Genomic DNA, 15,099 nt, shown 5'->3' on the forward strand with positions numbered 1-15,099 from the left:
TACTGTTTTACTGAAAAGAATTAAAAATAGTGTTAAAAATAATCCTTGTGTGTAACCTAGCCCCAACACTAAAATGAGAATAATCCAGAGTCTCACTCTAAAGAATCTAGATAATAGAAATATAAAAAAAATGGAATTTTACATTATTTTTACTAATTCTATTAACCTAAATGAGAGCTATTGGGGTCTTTTCAGACATCCACTTCAGCACAGTTTATTAGCCCAAATAAAGAGATTTAGAAGTTAACTCAGACCAGACAGAAGCAGTCTTCTCACTTCTTGCAGGCACTCCAACAATTATTTTGCCCAACCACTGCAGTGCTCCCAATGGCATGTAGGTATATTCTTTACAGCACATGCAATTTTTTTGTAAAGGCTGCAGCACTGAATGAATCAGGCCCTAGATATTCCCTGACTGCTGTCCACAGCAAGCAGCAAGCAGCAAGCATTTTGAAAAGACTATCATTAGATAGATGAAGCCACCATACCCTCTTTCAGGATCAGAGTAAATTAGTGATTCTGCATTCATTTCCATTCTCACACTGGCAACCTCAGACTCCTGAAGCCTTGCAAATACACCTTTACAACCGTGCTCCCCACTACTGAAGAGCTAACAGACTCAGTCAAGTCTAATGAATACTGGCCAGTACAGGCTTTATTCTCTACAAAATTCAAGAACCATGGCACAGCTAAATCCAGCACCACTTTGACCTTATCAATGAGTTTTACTTATCTCTTGACTACACCAAAGCTAAAAACAGCTTTTAAAGCAAGTTACTATTACACATTTCCATTCTAAAGAAACATTAAACTGCTCTTAGAAAATTCAGCTCAGTGACTATTAAATGGAAATCTACATATCTGCAAGAATTTCTAACCTTTTAACCAGCAAAGTAACTACATCTGTTAGTAGAAACAAAATATTTTCAAACTCACAAGTTGCTATGTTACAATTTTAAAGTCACATACAATTTGTTATCATTACCGGTATTTAAACAAAGGATACTAAGTTGCTTTTGCAAGGATGCACTGGAAGATGGCACTAATTCCACCAGACGTACTTAAAATCATGGACCTTGGGAACTGCTGACATAATGTCAGGACAGAGTGAGAGTATCCTACCATCAGCAAGACATAATACCTACTTCCTTGTATTATTTATTCCTGTTCATACATTACTAAACTTCTGCAATGCTCTTGAATCCTAAATGACACTGCCCTTGAGTAACAGGTTACATAGATATATACATATACCTCTGTATATACATATTTTTATATATGTGGATATCTCAAGCTAAAGTTCTATTGCTAAAACAGAAACTTGATGGACCTTCTGAGAGCCACATTAAAAAGCAAGCTGATGACCAATCGTTTTATTATTTGAATACAACAGTGAGTATCTCAAATAAAACATTAAAACAAAGATTCATATGAGTTAGTTATTCACGTTTAATACAAATCCAAGTGGGAAAACCGGTAATGTAACACTGATGGAAGAACTGGATTTAGCCTAACCTTTGCATTCTAACTTTAGGCTATTGGAATAACTGCAATCTGTGTTGCAGGATTATCCTATACAGTACAAAACTTTTATTTTGACCTTTGAAAAGCTATGCCCCTATTTTATTTTTTTTTTTTTTAGCAGTCTCCGGATGCAAAGGCACTAGGACAACAGTCCCCTGTTCCTTTCTATAGGACTAACATAGCCTCAGTTTTACAATGTTTTCCTTAGTGAGATGAAAGCTAATACCTTTACGCAATTTGAATGGGTGAAGGTATGGGTGTTAACATCTTTGAAATGGGCCTCAACCTCTCTACTAACTTTGGGCAGCAGGTTTGTTGCAGAGCCCAGGCAGGCCTGGCTCCTGAGAGAGACAAGGGTCTGCACAAGCCTAAACTTCTAAATTTTGGGGTAAAATGACATTAGGTTCAAGGGGTAACAAGTGGCAGGTGGTTTGGGAAGGCTGTATCTTCCCAGTACCTCAGCAATGGGGAAAAGAAGAGAGCAACATGTGCCTGAGAATTTGGGATAAAATGAGGCTGCGTCCCCAGAAACCGAGAGAGAGAGAAAATCCCGAGGGCATGCGCCCCAGTAGAGTCTCCCCCTTTACTCGAAAAAAAACTTGAAGGACTCCTCTTTTTGGACATAAATTTGTGGGGTTTGTGGAATTTTCCTGACATGAGGCAGGACACACTTCTGGCTCATTACATCGTTCCTATTTCCCCGCTAACTCTTCTCCCCTGCCGTGTCAATTTGCTCCACCTTCTTCACAACTACCTTCGCCATCTGTTGCCACCGACCCTTGTCTTTTGCTAGCGCAGTGAAGCAATGCCAAAAATCAATCTGATCGCTTCCCTATAACGCCGAGATTCCCGCCCCGCGGACAAAATGGCTGTTTGCCCTTTAACCCTGTGCATCGACCCGGCCCCGCCAGCAGCGGCGCTCAGGGAACGACCGGCGATTCTCCCCAGGAACACGCAGCGTCTGAGGCGCGCCGCCCACCTCAAGGGCCAGGCGGGGAAGTCCGCTCGGCCCCGCTCGGCCCCCCGCTCGGCCCCGCTCGGCCCCGCTCGGCCCCCCGCTCGGCCCCGCTCGGCCCCGCTCGGCCCCGCTCGGCCCCGCTCGGCCCCGCTCGGCCCCGCTCGGCCCCGCTCGGCCCCGCTCGGCCCCGCTCGGCCCCGCTCGGCCCCGCTCCGTCTCCCCCGGTCTCGCGCCGGGGCGGGGCTTCTCCGGCGGCGCTGCCGGGCGCGGCGGGAGCGCGCACGGGGCCTGGCTGCCCGCGGAGGCCGCGCACGGTAACGGGGCCGCGCACGGTAACGGGGCCGCGCACGGTAACGGGGCCCCGCTGCTGGGGCCGGGTGGCGGTCCTGGGGAAGGGAGTGCAGCGGGCCCCGAGGAACAGAAGCTGTCGCTGTGTTGCGCAGCAGTCCTGGCAGCAATGTGTGTGTCTGTGTCTATGCGCTTCTGTGTGTGCGTTTGGTTTAGAAACCACGGAGTGGTTTTTTTACACTCAGAATTTACATTTCCGTAGTGAAATCTTGTGGTCCTTAAGCCTCTTTAAAACTGGTTTTGATTTGTTAAGGTAAAGCTTCACTATGTTAGGAGATGGGTAGGACGAAGATTTGATTTGGAATAACAATATAACACCAATCACGGACACAGTTTGCTGTGTCTGTATATTCGGTAGTAATACTGATTTTCTGTACAGCATTAAATCTCGGTCTTTTACTTAAATAGTTTTAGAAGTGGTGGGTGTGCCCACAGGCATTTTTCTTTTCCCTCAGTTGGCACGATGACGGGCTTTGAGAAGAAGCTGCATGAGGAGCTGGTTTCGCAGCTGCACGGCTTGGCCGCTGCCGGGGACGCGGGCGCGCTGCGGGCGCTGCTGCGGCGCTGCCCGGCGCTGCTCAACGCGGCCGCGGCGAACGGCTGGACAGCCCTCATGTACGGGGCCAGGAACGGGCACCTCGGCGTGGTGCAGGTTCTTCTTCAGGAAGGGTAAGCTCTGTAGTAGACCCCATTCAAGAGCTCTATCTTGCACACCCTTCTCCCCTTTTTTATCCCTATCAGTTTTGTCTCAGAAGTAAATTTACCATTCAGACAGTGGCAGAATTCTCTGAAATTCACAGAAAATGTATTCTGTGTCAGTTTATAACTGGGATCTGCTGTTGCGTCATGCTTTTCATGTTTGCCAAGAAAGTCTAAAAGTCATAAATATCTCTAAAGTTGCTCCTTTAATATTCGAGCTTGTGTTGTCACTTTTTACAGAGGCCGACACAATAGAACAAAGTTTGCACCCTAATTTCAACCACTGTACTAAATATAAATTGGGTGTATTTGATCCACTTGAATTTTTTTCTCTAAACTTGATATGTAATCCACTTGAATATTTTTTAATGTAAAATGCTGGCTGACTCTTCAGTAGGACATGACAGACTCACCTTTTCCGAAGTTATTTCAAATGGAAAAAAGTTTTAGAACTAAGTTAGAATCAAATGTGTTTAACTGAGTTTAATGTTAATTAAGACCAAGCTGTTCCTTTCTGAACTCCTAATTACAGAAAAAAGCTAGTTTAGTTCATTCGGTAGTTAATGAGTAACTTCAGGCATAACATTCCTCAGCCTCCAGTAATCATCCCACTCGGTTTTGATTTTTTTTTCTTTTACAGCCAAGACCTGTAGCCTCTGATGGGGCTCAGTCTGGGGTGTTAGATGAACCACTGGTTTCTACCATAATCAGTACATTCCAGTACTGATTTAAGTATTCCAGATTTTGTGTATTGAGGAATCTTTTGACATGCTGGGGAATTTATCAGTTGGCAAATAGGATAATAGTTTTAAAGTTATGCTTTTCATCTGAAAAAAGTGAATATCACTTTTAAATGTCCTTTTCATGGTTGCTCTCTTAGGCAATTGAATATAGCTTGCAAAATGATGCTGTGGCCTCATTGCTCTCCTATTAGTTAACGGTTAGAATAATTATTTTGACAATTGCAGTTGCTGGTTATATAAATATAATTGTCTATAAAGATAGTATTTCATAACATTACAGAGAATAATTCTAGAAATCTAGTCAGTTGTTTTTTATCACTGAATTGTAGAATCGTAGAATATCCCAAGTTGAAAGGGACCCACAAGGATTAAGTCCAGTTCATAGTCCTGCACAGCAGCATCTCCCAGAATCACACCATGTGCCTGAGAGCATTTTCCAAACACTTCTGGAACTCTGTCAGACTCGGTGCTGTGAGCACTGCCCTGGGGAAGCTGTACCAGTACCCAGCCACCCTCTGGGTGAAGAACATTTTCCTGATAGCCAACCTAAACCTCCCCTCAGAGTGCTTCATACCATTCCCTTGAGTCACGAGAGGAGTTGCTTTAGCAGCAAAACCTTGTAATTTAACTTTTGAGTAGTTTTCTAAGCTGTACTCAAATTCCCTCAAAAACTACTGAGTTGAATATAAAATCTCAAAATGATCTTGCCTGTGGTATGGTTACCTGTGTATCAGCAACATTAAGATTACTGGCATCTTCTGGTTTTAAAAACTGATGAGTCTAGTATTTATTATGTAATTTGTAGTTTACAGTGACATTTCTGTTTCACTTACCAATTTAAGATTAACAAATAATTTAATTGTGTTGTTTTGACCTCCCAATCAACCTCAACTTATTTAAAATTTGGGTTTCTTTTTCTTAAATTTCTAAGATTAGATTATAACATTCACTTATCTGTTTCACTTTATAGACATCTGAGTAACTAAAAGATCCCTACAGGAACCAGCTTCTGTCACTAAGCAGAGGCTATATTCTTGATTCTAATTTTTTGGTAAATCGTCAAATATCCTGAGTTAGAAAGGACCCAGAAGGATCAACTCCTGCAGCTGCGCAGGACATCCAAGAATTCCACTGTGTGCCCAAATGCCTGAGGGCGTTGTCTAAACACTCCTTGAACTCTGGCTTCATGTCCTGTGACTAGCCACCAGAGTGAAAAGATCAGTACCTACACCACTGCTTTCCCTCATGAGGATTTTGGAGACCCCAGTGAGGTCTCTCCTCAGTCTTCTTTTCTCCAGGCTGAACAAGCCAATTAATCTCAATAAAATATTTTGTTGTAAATGTTTTGTTGCTGTTTCCAGTAGTGTCTAGAAAGTAATGCTTGTTAGGCTGCGCTTTTTTTTTTTTTTTTTTTTTTTTTTTTTTTTTTTTTTTTTTTTTTTTTTTGCTTCCCTCCGTTTTGATTACTGGTTGTGAGGAACAGACCTGTAGCCTGCCATTCAAAACTCTGTTTGTGAGCCCTTTTTTAATGATACAATGTGTGGAATTTTAATTAATTCATTGCCTTTTTACTACTTCATGAATTCTGGTGAATGATAATCTGGAAAGGATCAACAAAAATGTGAACTATAGCCTTGGCAAAAGAAAAATAAATATAATTATATTTTGTCATCATGATGCTAAATATTTTTGCCTAAATGTTATCCCAGTATAGACAGAGTGTCTAGAAGTTTTTGTACCTTAATAGTGTCAGATGTATATGCAGTAAATAAGAATAAGGCAGCATCAGGACCCTTTCTAAACATATTTACTTTGGTAACCTCAGCTCTTTTCTGTTTCTTTAGGTGTGACAGATCCATCGTTAATAAATCAAGGCAGACAGCTCTGGACATTGCTAAATTTTGGGGGTACAAACACATAGCAAATTTGTTGGCTAATGTGAAAGGTGATCAGAAACCTAGTTTTTTGTCAAATGATGTGAAAGAATATGAAAATTATTTTGGCATGACGCTTCTGGACAGAAGGAGTGATAAAAGAACAGATTCCAAGTGGCTAAGTAAAAAACAAAGCCATCCAGCTACAGTATACATCCTCTTCTCAAATCTAAGTCCCTTAGTTACTTTGGGAGGAGGAAGAGAGAGCTCACACCAACCAGAAGTAAAGCTTTGTAGGCTGTGCCACAAGGATGTAGAACAGTACATGAACCAAACTGAAGAATGTACCTTGATTTTTCTTGGAGTTGAACTTGAGTTTGACGTGAACATGATGGCTGCTTGCAATGGAAGAGTTCTGCAAGAAGATGAAGATGGGTTAGTTGCTTGGTTTGCTCTTAGCATAGATTCTGATTCTGCTGAAAAATTTAAGCAGAAGCATGAGGACTGTTACTTCCTTCACCCGCCAATGCCAGCACTACTGCAGTTACCTGAAAAAGAAGCTGGTAAGATGCATAAAATGCAGCAAGTACAAAACGTATAATCAGAAAGGTACACTTTGGTATTTCCTGAGATATAATTCAAACAAAAGACAAACCACTGCAAAGAAATCATGTATTCAGTGGCTTTAAAAATGTTTTGATTTTAAAGCCTGGCAATGGTTTTATGAAGAACTTTGTATGTAAGAACATGTGCATTTGCAAAGCAATAATTTCTGCTATGACAATATTAGACTGTAAAACTATTGATCATCATGGAGTTTAAACAGTGCTATTCAAATATTCATGCATGAACATTATAAACACAAAAAAGGGAAAAAATCTGTCAATACCGAGTTTTCAGTAATGAAATTAACAATTAAAATTAATTATTATGAAATTATTAATAACAAGAAATGAGAACCTAATTCCTTTATAAGAGTGGGTTGGATACTCATTTGACAAAGAAGTGTTGAAAAGTCAGGATGCCAAAGTGAATTAGTGTTAGTAAGGACATTAACAAAAAATGTTGTTAATGACTGCTGTTGTAGCAGTTTCATTTTTGCATAAGAATAAAGGGAAAGCTTGCCTTGAACCTTAAGTTCAAATGGAACAATGCATTATTATGTCAATACCTGCAGTAGCCCTAAAATGGTCGTCTAGGAAAGACTTGATACATGTAATTTTGGCAGTTTGCCTACACAAAGTGACTTTTGTGAGAAACAGTATATTGATCTGGGTGAATTTGTTTCTGAATATGTGTAAATTGCCCAGTAGCTCTTTAATACCATGTTCTATTGCATTTGCTGTGCTGCAAAGAAAAAGGTCTGCATAACTCATACTGCTCAAGTTCACCTATAGCCACGATTATGATTCAAACCACACTCTGACTTTGATTTTTTTATGTGTTAAACTTCATTACGTGATTTTTCTGTGGTGTTAAAAGCTTAGTATGAATTAGTATTTGATTTTGTGCATTTTCAATGTATTGTTTTGAAGGAGTAATAGCCCAGGCAAGATCTGTTCTAGCATGGCACAGCCGCTACCGATTCTGCCCAACATGTGGGAGTTCAACCAAGATTGAAGAAGGAGGTTACAAGAAAACTTGCTTAAAAGAAGATTGTCCCAGTCTCCAAGGAGTTCACAACACATCATATCCAAGAGTTGGTGAGATTACTCATTCAAAAGTGGCTTGCTTATATTATATGAATGTAAATCAGTTTATTTCTAATTTATTTCTAGTTATTTCAGCTGCTTACTTCTGTCGTAGGTCTTCCATGCTTGTGTCTCCACAGGCTATGTGTGTCTCAGCTCTGTTTAGGATTAAGTAGTTCTGGCTTCTCTTTCTTGCACTAGTCAGAATTGCTGTGACAACGCAAACCTTCTTTCATCAAGTAATATCAATTAGGAATTCCAACAGTATAAATGAGATATCGGCAGTACAAAAGGGTCACATTGTACTTTTTACTTAAAACCAGATGACAATAAAAAGGGAAAAAGATCATGAATGTAATAGGGTTGCTTAAACCAATAAGAGAAAATAGTAAAGTAGAAATAAAAAGACAGATACGATGACCAGAAGTGAGAAAATTTGTCAAAGTGCAACATTATATGAGAAACTGACAGCAAAGAGTAAACAAAGTCAAAGGTGGAAAGTAATCAGTATTTAGTCAGTATTTACATTGTCAGCAAAGTGTCTAGTTATTTGGTGTTAGTCAAAAATACATTCTGCAGACCTCCATGGTGAAGAGAAGGTGCTAATAACTGAATTTGGTGTAAAAACTGTTGGTGTATACTGGATGCATAGCTAGGTTAGAACTGCTGATACTCTTAGTAGATGGTGTGCTTTGGCTACAGGAAATTTCTGTCCTGCATTTCAAGCCTTGGTTAGTAAACTGCTTCTACTAAGTATATGTGTTGCACAAACAAGTTAAGAGGTATCTTGCATCTCTTTGGGAGAGAAATCTCAAAGTGAAATGAAATAACAGCTTACTCTGGGCATGCACACAATTATGATCTCAATATAAATTTTGTCTTTATATGCATTGGTATGGAATAGACTGGAAGTTTTTATTGCATTTAAGTCCCTCAGATGTTGAAATATATTCATGTCGTGTCCTTTTCAGATCCTGTTGTGATAATGCAAGTCATCCATCCAGATGGGAACCACTGCCTTTTAGGTAGGCAGAAGAGATTTCCCCCCGGAATGTTTACCTGCCTTGCTGGATTTGTAGAACCTGGTAAGTAATTTCATTTTCCTATATCAAATGTGTTTTCTCAATAAGAGAATTATATCTTTACAATTACAGAGAAATATATTTTGTGTTAGCTCAAATTGAAGTTTTTTGCTTCCTGATAGATGAGTTGTTATAATAAATATGCTTATTCTGTACTTTGCAGCTGCTGATTTATAAAAAAAAAGGCAAAAAGCAACCTGAGTAAATAAAAAAATAGTTTTCATATCATGTAGCCTTAAATCACTACTTAAATTTAAAAAATCATTTTAAAACATGTTACTTTGGCTGGTGATACTTGGTAAAGGATTTTAGCATAGGAAAAGTAAGAGTTACAGTCTAAGTTAAACTTCACATGAAGTTAAGGATATACTTCTGTGTTTACAGCCTCATTGATTCTGTGGAAGATGAGTAGAAATTACATAATTCTGAAAGAAAGATGAAGAGATATTTCAATACTTATGTCAAGCAATAGTAGTTGAAAGTAGTTACAATTACAAGTACCTGCAGAACAACTTGCAAAACATTCTTATATTGGGAATAGATCTTTATCAACAGTGAAATTATAGTGAATAAATATATTCAATAAATGTGTGCAGGTTGATGTACAGTGACAGCATGTTTATTCAGGTATCATTTGGAAGAAGTCAAGATATTTATTTCTGATGGTTGGACTGTGTCTTTTAATGAACCTGCAATGCGTGGTTACAGCAAAGTACATGTGTGCATATGTAGGCCAGTGACCATCAGTGTTCCACACACAGGCATCCACAGTTTTCTATGGATTTGGAAGCAGAGATTTCCATTGAAGTTTCAATTTACAGTATTGTCTGCATGTGTTAGGACTATGAAGAATGAGTCAGGCAAAGAGAATAATACAATGCAGAAATGTGAGCAAGTATTCTAATATGCTTTCTTACTGTTGTAATTCCAAATGCTGATTTTTCAAGTTGTAGTACATGCTGTACTACATGCTATCATACGGAAAATCCAGAAATTAACATGGAGCTAGTTACAAATTAACAGATCAATGTTTCAAGAATAATTATAGGAATTATATATTTTCTACCTAATTTTTGACATTTTAGGTATAGATAATGATTTGTGTGTATGATGAATTATCAATTCACGAAATAAGTATTATTATGGAGAAATTACTACACTTTATTTTCAACGTTCCATTTTGCGTTTTTACCTTATTAGGTGGCTGATTTACCTTGTTAGACTTTTGTGTCTTGTGCTGAGGACTTTGCCCTGATCTCTGAACTAGATCTTTGTAGATAATTGCCTTGGGCAGTTTCAAATCTTTTGAGTCAGTTCAAAGCACAGCGTGTGATCATTGCTTGGAGTATTTTTATGAGCTGCTTGTTGTTTGCCATTTTTGATTAGGCGAAACCATAGAAGATGCTGTTCGAAGAGAAGTAGAGGAGGAGGCTGGAGTCAAAGTTGCCCATGTTCAGTACATCTCTTGTCAGCCGTGGCCAATGCCCTCCTCCCTAATGATTGGCTGCTTAGCTGTTGCAGTGTCCACAGAAATTAAAGTTGACAAGAATGAAATAGAGGATGCCCGCTGGTTCACTAGAGAAGAGGTAGAGTTCAATTTCATTTTCTTCTTCTATTGATTAGTCTGTGACTGTATTGGTTCTGGCATACAACAGACACTTGCTTTTCCATCAAGTCAAATGTGTACTCTTCATTTTATCATACTACAGTTGCATTATATTGTGATTGTAGGTTAGGCACAATCAGAGAAAGACAGATATTCACAGTAATGTCTGAGTTACTTGCAAGCTCATTTTATGACTTTGCCAGTTTACTCTTCACCTTTCCCTTCTGTAAGATAGCCAGGTTATTTTAACCCATTTCCATAGCAAGCCTGTGATTTTCATGCAGAAGTAGTATTAAATAGCATTATTCATCACAGTTTCTCCAAACAAGCATGCTACCAGTGTGATGGTGGAAGCTAAAGTATGGACTCTGGGAATTCATTAAATTGACCATCTTTTTTCATGCAGTACTATTTTAATGCGCTGGTATTTAATGCAGATTACTGTGCATTAATAAGAAATCCTACACTTAGCTTCCATCAGTAGTCAAAATATAGTCAAATAAAAGAGTTACAGAAAAGACTTCCACAGAAGTATTTCAGTTCATGTGTAGAGGGAAAGATTGCTTGCACAACTTGGTTTTCACAGGGTTTTCCCATAGGCAGCTTGGGAGCTAAGCTTTTAATAACAGTGGACATCTGCCTAGCAGTTCCAAGTGTTTTGACTGTAAGTCACCTTGAAGGCAGAGTTAGTCACCTACAATCTCTGTTAACGCTGAGAGAATTATTTTAAATGACCATCAGTTCTGAATACAGCTAATCACCTGCAGATTGGCAGCTGGAAATAAATATACTTCAAAGATATACTAAAGTGTATTTGCATTATACTTGCAACTGCTTCAGAAGACCAACAAAACACATCTTGTTTGGCACTAAATGTAAAAATTGAAAGAATTACTTTTGTCACAGTGTAGAGCACCATCTGGTGGTCCTTCCCATAAAAAGGCTCCACAAAAACCTGAAATAGTATGCTGGCAGTCTCCACAGTTCTGTTTGGAAGACGGTATCCTTTGGGGTACATTAAGCTCAAAAATGTCATCATTCACACAATGTGGGACTTCCTCTGCATTTACCTTGGAGAATCTTTTAGTAGCTCTTCGATAGGTATAGCAATGGTAGACTGATGGATCATTATAGGAAGATAATTTCTGCATTAATACAGTGTTAGATTCTATATGGTTTATAATGCTGTCTTCTAAAAATAAAAAAATATCTTTTTATTGCAGGTCATGGAAGTTCTCATTAAAGGAAACCAGCGTTCTTTCTTTGTACCACCAAGTCGAGCTATTGCACACCAGTTGATAAAACATTGGATTGGAATGAATGCTAATCTTTAATTCAAGAAATGGATTTCTTTAAGTTGCTTCTTCTATTGAATGCTTAATTTGGAATAAATTAGAACTGTTTGTCTAGTGAATGTGTAACCAAGTGATTTTCTGAGCCTTCACATTGGTTCTAGAGCTAAACTGTGCAAACCTTTGTAGGTGTTTTCAGACCTGAATGAGATTTGGACAAAAGCCAGTAATTATCCCAAGCAAGCAAGCAACAAATAAGTGGAATTGGTACCTTGTTGAGTACAGGCTGTGTTTTTTGTTTTAGAATGAAATTATTATACCTTTTGCTCTTATACTTCCTATGTTTGATTTGGTCTTCCCCTACTGGAAGGAGTCACAGCATTACAAAGAGGGCTGTCTGACCTTGCATGCTGTTTGAATTCTCTACTTACATCCTCCTATTTGGCCTTAATTATTTCATTCTCATTTTTGCCTATCTCCATTCTTTAAATTTGACCTGTCACAAAAATCTACATTCAGTGCTGAAAGCCTTACCAACTATGGTTATTTTAAAGTTAATATCATATGTAAATAGTGAATATGTGGTATTTCGTATCTTTTACATTACAAATTCATTTTAATGTATATTAATGGATGAGTAAAAGCAGAGCATTTAATTGTCCATTCTGACTTAGCCTGCACTTACCCAATTGTATGTCAGCCTGAATTGAAAGGTATAACACGGTACTTTGTTTTTGAAAATGGTGTTGGAGAACCACCCCCAAATCCTAAGTATTAGTGGTTTTACAAGAGAACAATGTACATATTGATGCTAGAAAATAAGTAATTTCATTCTCTGATAATTAGAAATGAAACTATAGAGTAATGAATAAGGAAGAACTAGGCATATTCAAAATATGCAGAAAGTTCTTTAGGGAAATAAAGATGCTAAGGTTGTATCTGCTGTTAAGAATCTTACACTTGAAAGAAGTTTATTAACTGCCTCTATAAGACTGGGATAGCAATATGTTAATTAAAATATTTATTTATGTATTTTTAATGCTGCTGTTCAGGTTTGTGCCTTACTTTATCAAGTTACTTATGATAATGTTGATATTCTAAAAAGGAAAGTATACTGTTTTATTATTAATTCCATTATGTAACAGTTCATAGTCTGTCATTCTGCAGTCATTGCAGTGATATGAAAAGAAATGCAAATAACCTGAGGAAAATGCAATTATACTGACAAATGTAAACTTATTATTATATGAGTTGTTTCTTTGGAGTAATTTAAATTCTTTTTAACACTGAATGGTGTTATATTTTTTCCAAAATCCACTGCAGCCTGGAATCAGTAAAACTGTAGTAAAATCCTGATTGGTTCATTTTTTTCCCCATCCATGTCACTCTATGCTCAGCAATTTTCATGGTTTTTTTGTAAGGCAATACCTAAGAAACTTTAAAGCAAGAAGCATTCCTGACAGACTTGGACTATTTGACATATTATGATGCTTCATTCTCTCCCTTGTTTCAGCCATACCTACAAATAAAGACAATCAGATTGTCTCTTGAGTTGTTTGGCAAGAAAAAGGAAACAATACACCGTTTCCCTTAAAATTTTCTTTTACGGAGAAGGAGAGTTGTGGAAAGCTGTTGTAGGCCACGTGTACCAGCAGGACTGCATGGTAACAATGGCATTAATCAGTTGCAGGTTGCTCATAGAGTGAAGGAGAGTATTGGAAAGTATGCAAAAAGTGACAGAAGCTCAGAAATGAAAGGAAGTTTCAACTAGTACTGTGGTGATTACATTCAGAGACATGAACAACAAAGGAGCAGGTGGAAGAGGGAGTAAAGCATAGAGCAAATACAGGTAGCATAAAATTAGGTAGTTTATCACTTGAGAGAACTAAAGCTACATGACTAAGACCCATTGGAATACTAGTATTTTGTGTAGAAAGTTATGGTGAGTTGCCATAGAGATGTGCGTCTAACAGTGAAACTCCAAACACAGTATCCCTAACCAAAACTGATGTTATTAATCTGCTAATTCTTTTTTGAGAATCTGTGTAATGGTATATATCTGCAATTACAATGCTATTGAAAATTTTCACTTTCCTGCATGAAGAAAAACAGAAAAAGAATCGTATGGCAAAGGGAGCAACACTTAAATAATCTCTGATTTTGAGAATAATATTGTAATCATCTTTCATGTCTAATAACCTCAGTGTGTCAATGATTTTTAGTCTTTATACATTTTCAAAATATAAACCAGGCTTTTGAAAAGGCTTTTGAAGCTTTCATTTCCTTTTTCCCTCACCAATAGAGGAACCATTTGCAGGGAAGAAGACAAATCTCACTTGTTTAAGAAAACTACTTACAAAAATATAATGTATTTGAGGAAAGATTTTTTTGTGGCTTTTTGTTGTTCAATTTGCCCTGTTTGTAGGTCAAGGTTTGAATAGTAATTTGAAAATGCCTATACATTTTCTGAAGGACAGTTACTGTTTGCAGTTTACATAGAATTGTCAAATCGTGGTTATCTGGCAACAACAACAGTGTAGGAAAGTGCCAAATTAAATTTAGAAGCAATTGTACAGAGTGTAGTGGTTCTGACTGGAGTATTGTCTGGGCAACACCTCCAGAAGATCTCAGTAGTTTGACTTATCCAAAAGACAGCAGCAGCTTTGGAAGCAGGCTGTTTCTTGGCACAAAGTTAATGCGGTACGTTGAGAGAATAGTGTTACTTAAAAAACTAAAAAGAGTGGGGTTTTTTCCTGCGCTGTGAATAATGATCTCTCTTTTCTCTGTTGCTTGTACAATAGTAACAGATCAAAGAGAGTACTCGTGTTACCAGATGTACAAGGGAGAAAATTCTGGAGATACAGTTTGCCTATGTACTAAAGAGAACCACCTTCTCTTCACTATGTAATTCGAAAATACTTCGTATTTTACCTATTTTTATAATAACTTACAGATAATAGATATAGTAGCTTAATAAAGCATAAAAGGATAATTAGGTCTTTGAACACAAACCAAAATTGATACTTCTAATGAATCTCATGCAATGTAATGACCTTTTATAGAAGTATAATACTAGTTAAGATACTTTTACAAACTTTGCATTTATCCCAATAAACATACTTTTTTTAACTCATTTTTTTCTGGATATATGTAAACATGTGAAAAGTAGAATCATTCCAGTTTTGATTCTATATTTTGAACATTATGTTTTTGATAGGAGCATTGGCAAGTCAGTAAATGATTATGTTGAAGTCTGCAACATGTGAGGGAAAAACGGGTGGA

The 15,099-nt window shown here is 37.9% G+C and overlaps 1 protein-coding gene across 5 annotated transcripts; it reads left to right on the top strand.

The window, feature by feature from the left end:
- Window positions 1-2,663: 2,663 nt before the first annotated feature.
- NUDT12 (nudix hydrolase 12) lies at window positions 2,664-13,173 on the top strand. 5 transcript variants are annotated; one of them, XM_063421857.1, is made up of 7 exons: window positions 2,664-2,796; window positions 3,286-3,499; window positions 6,117-6,709; window positions 7,667-7,849; window positions 8,809-8,922; window positions 10,306-10,505; window positions 11,749-13,173. In XM_063421857.1, exons 2-7 carry the CDS (start codon window positions 3,294-3,296, stop codon window positions 11,857-11,859), a joined length of 1,407 nt encoding a protein of 468 aa, XP_063277927.1. In that variant the 5' UTR covers window positions 2,664-2,796; window positions 3,286-3,293; the 3' UTR covers window positions 11,860-13,173. The 5 variants fall into 5 exon arrangements, with proteins under 5 accessions (XP_063277927.1, XP_063277931.1, XP_063277929.1 ...); XM_063421861.1 differs by having other exon boundaries at window positions 7,682-7,849; XM_063421859.1 differs by having other exon boundaries at window positions 2,691-2,814.
- The last annotated feature ends 1,926 nt before the right edge of the window (window positions 13,174-15,099 follow it).

Source organism: Prinia subflava, chromosome Z (assembly GCF_021018805.1).
Source record: "Prinia subflava isolate CZ2003 ecotype Zambia chromosome Z, Cam_Psub_1.2, whole genome shotgun sequence".
Classification (NCBI taxonomy): Eukaryota; Metazoa; Chordata; class Aves; order Passeriformes; family Cisticolidae; genus Prinia; species Prinia subflava.

Excerpts from the sequence above, each read along its gene's own strand:
- NUDT12 (XM_063421857.1), top strand. The coding sequence starts at position 3,294 with ATGACGGGCTTTGAGAAGAAGCTGCATGAGGAGCTGGTTTCGCAGCTG. Across the intron at positions 7,850-8,808 it reads CACATCATATCCAAGAGTTG|ATCCTGTTGTGATAATGCAA; the intron begins GTGAGATTACTC and ends TGTCCTTTTCAG. Across the intron at positions 10,506-11,748 it reads GCTGGTTCACTAGAGAAGAG|GTCATGGAAGTTCTCATTAA; the intron begins GTAGAGTTCAAT and ends TTTTTATTGCAG.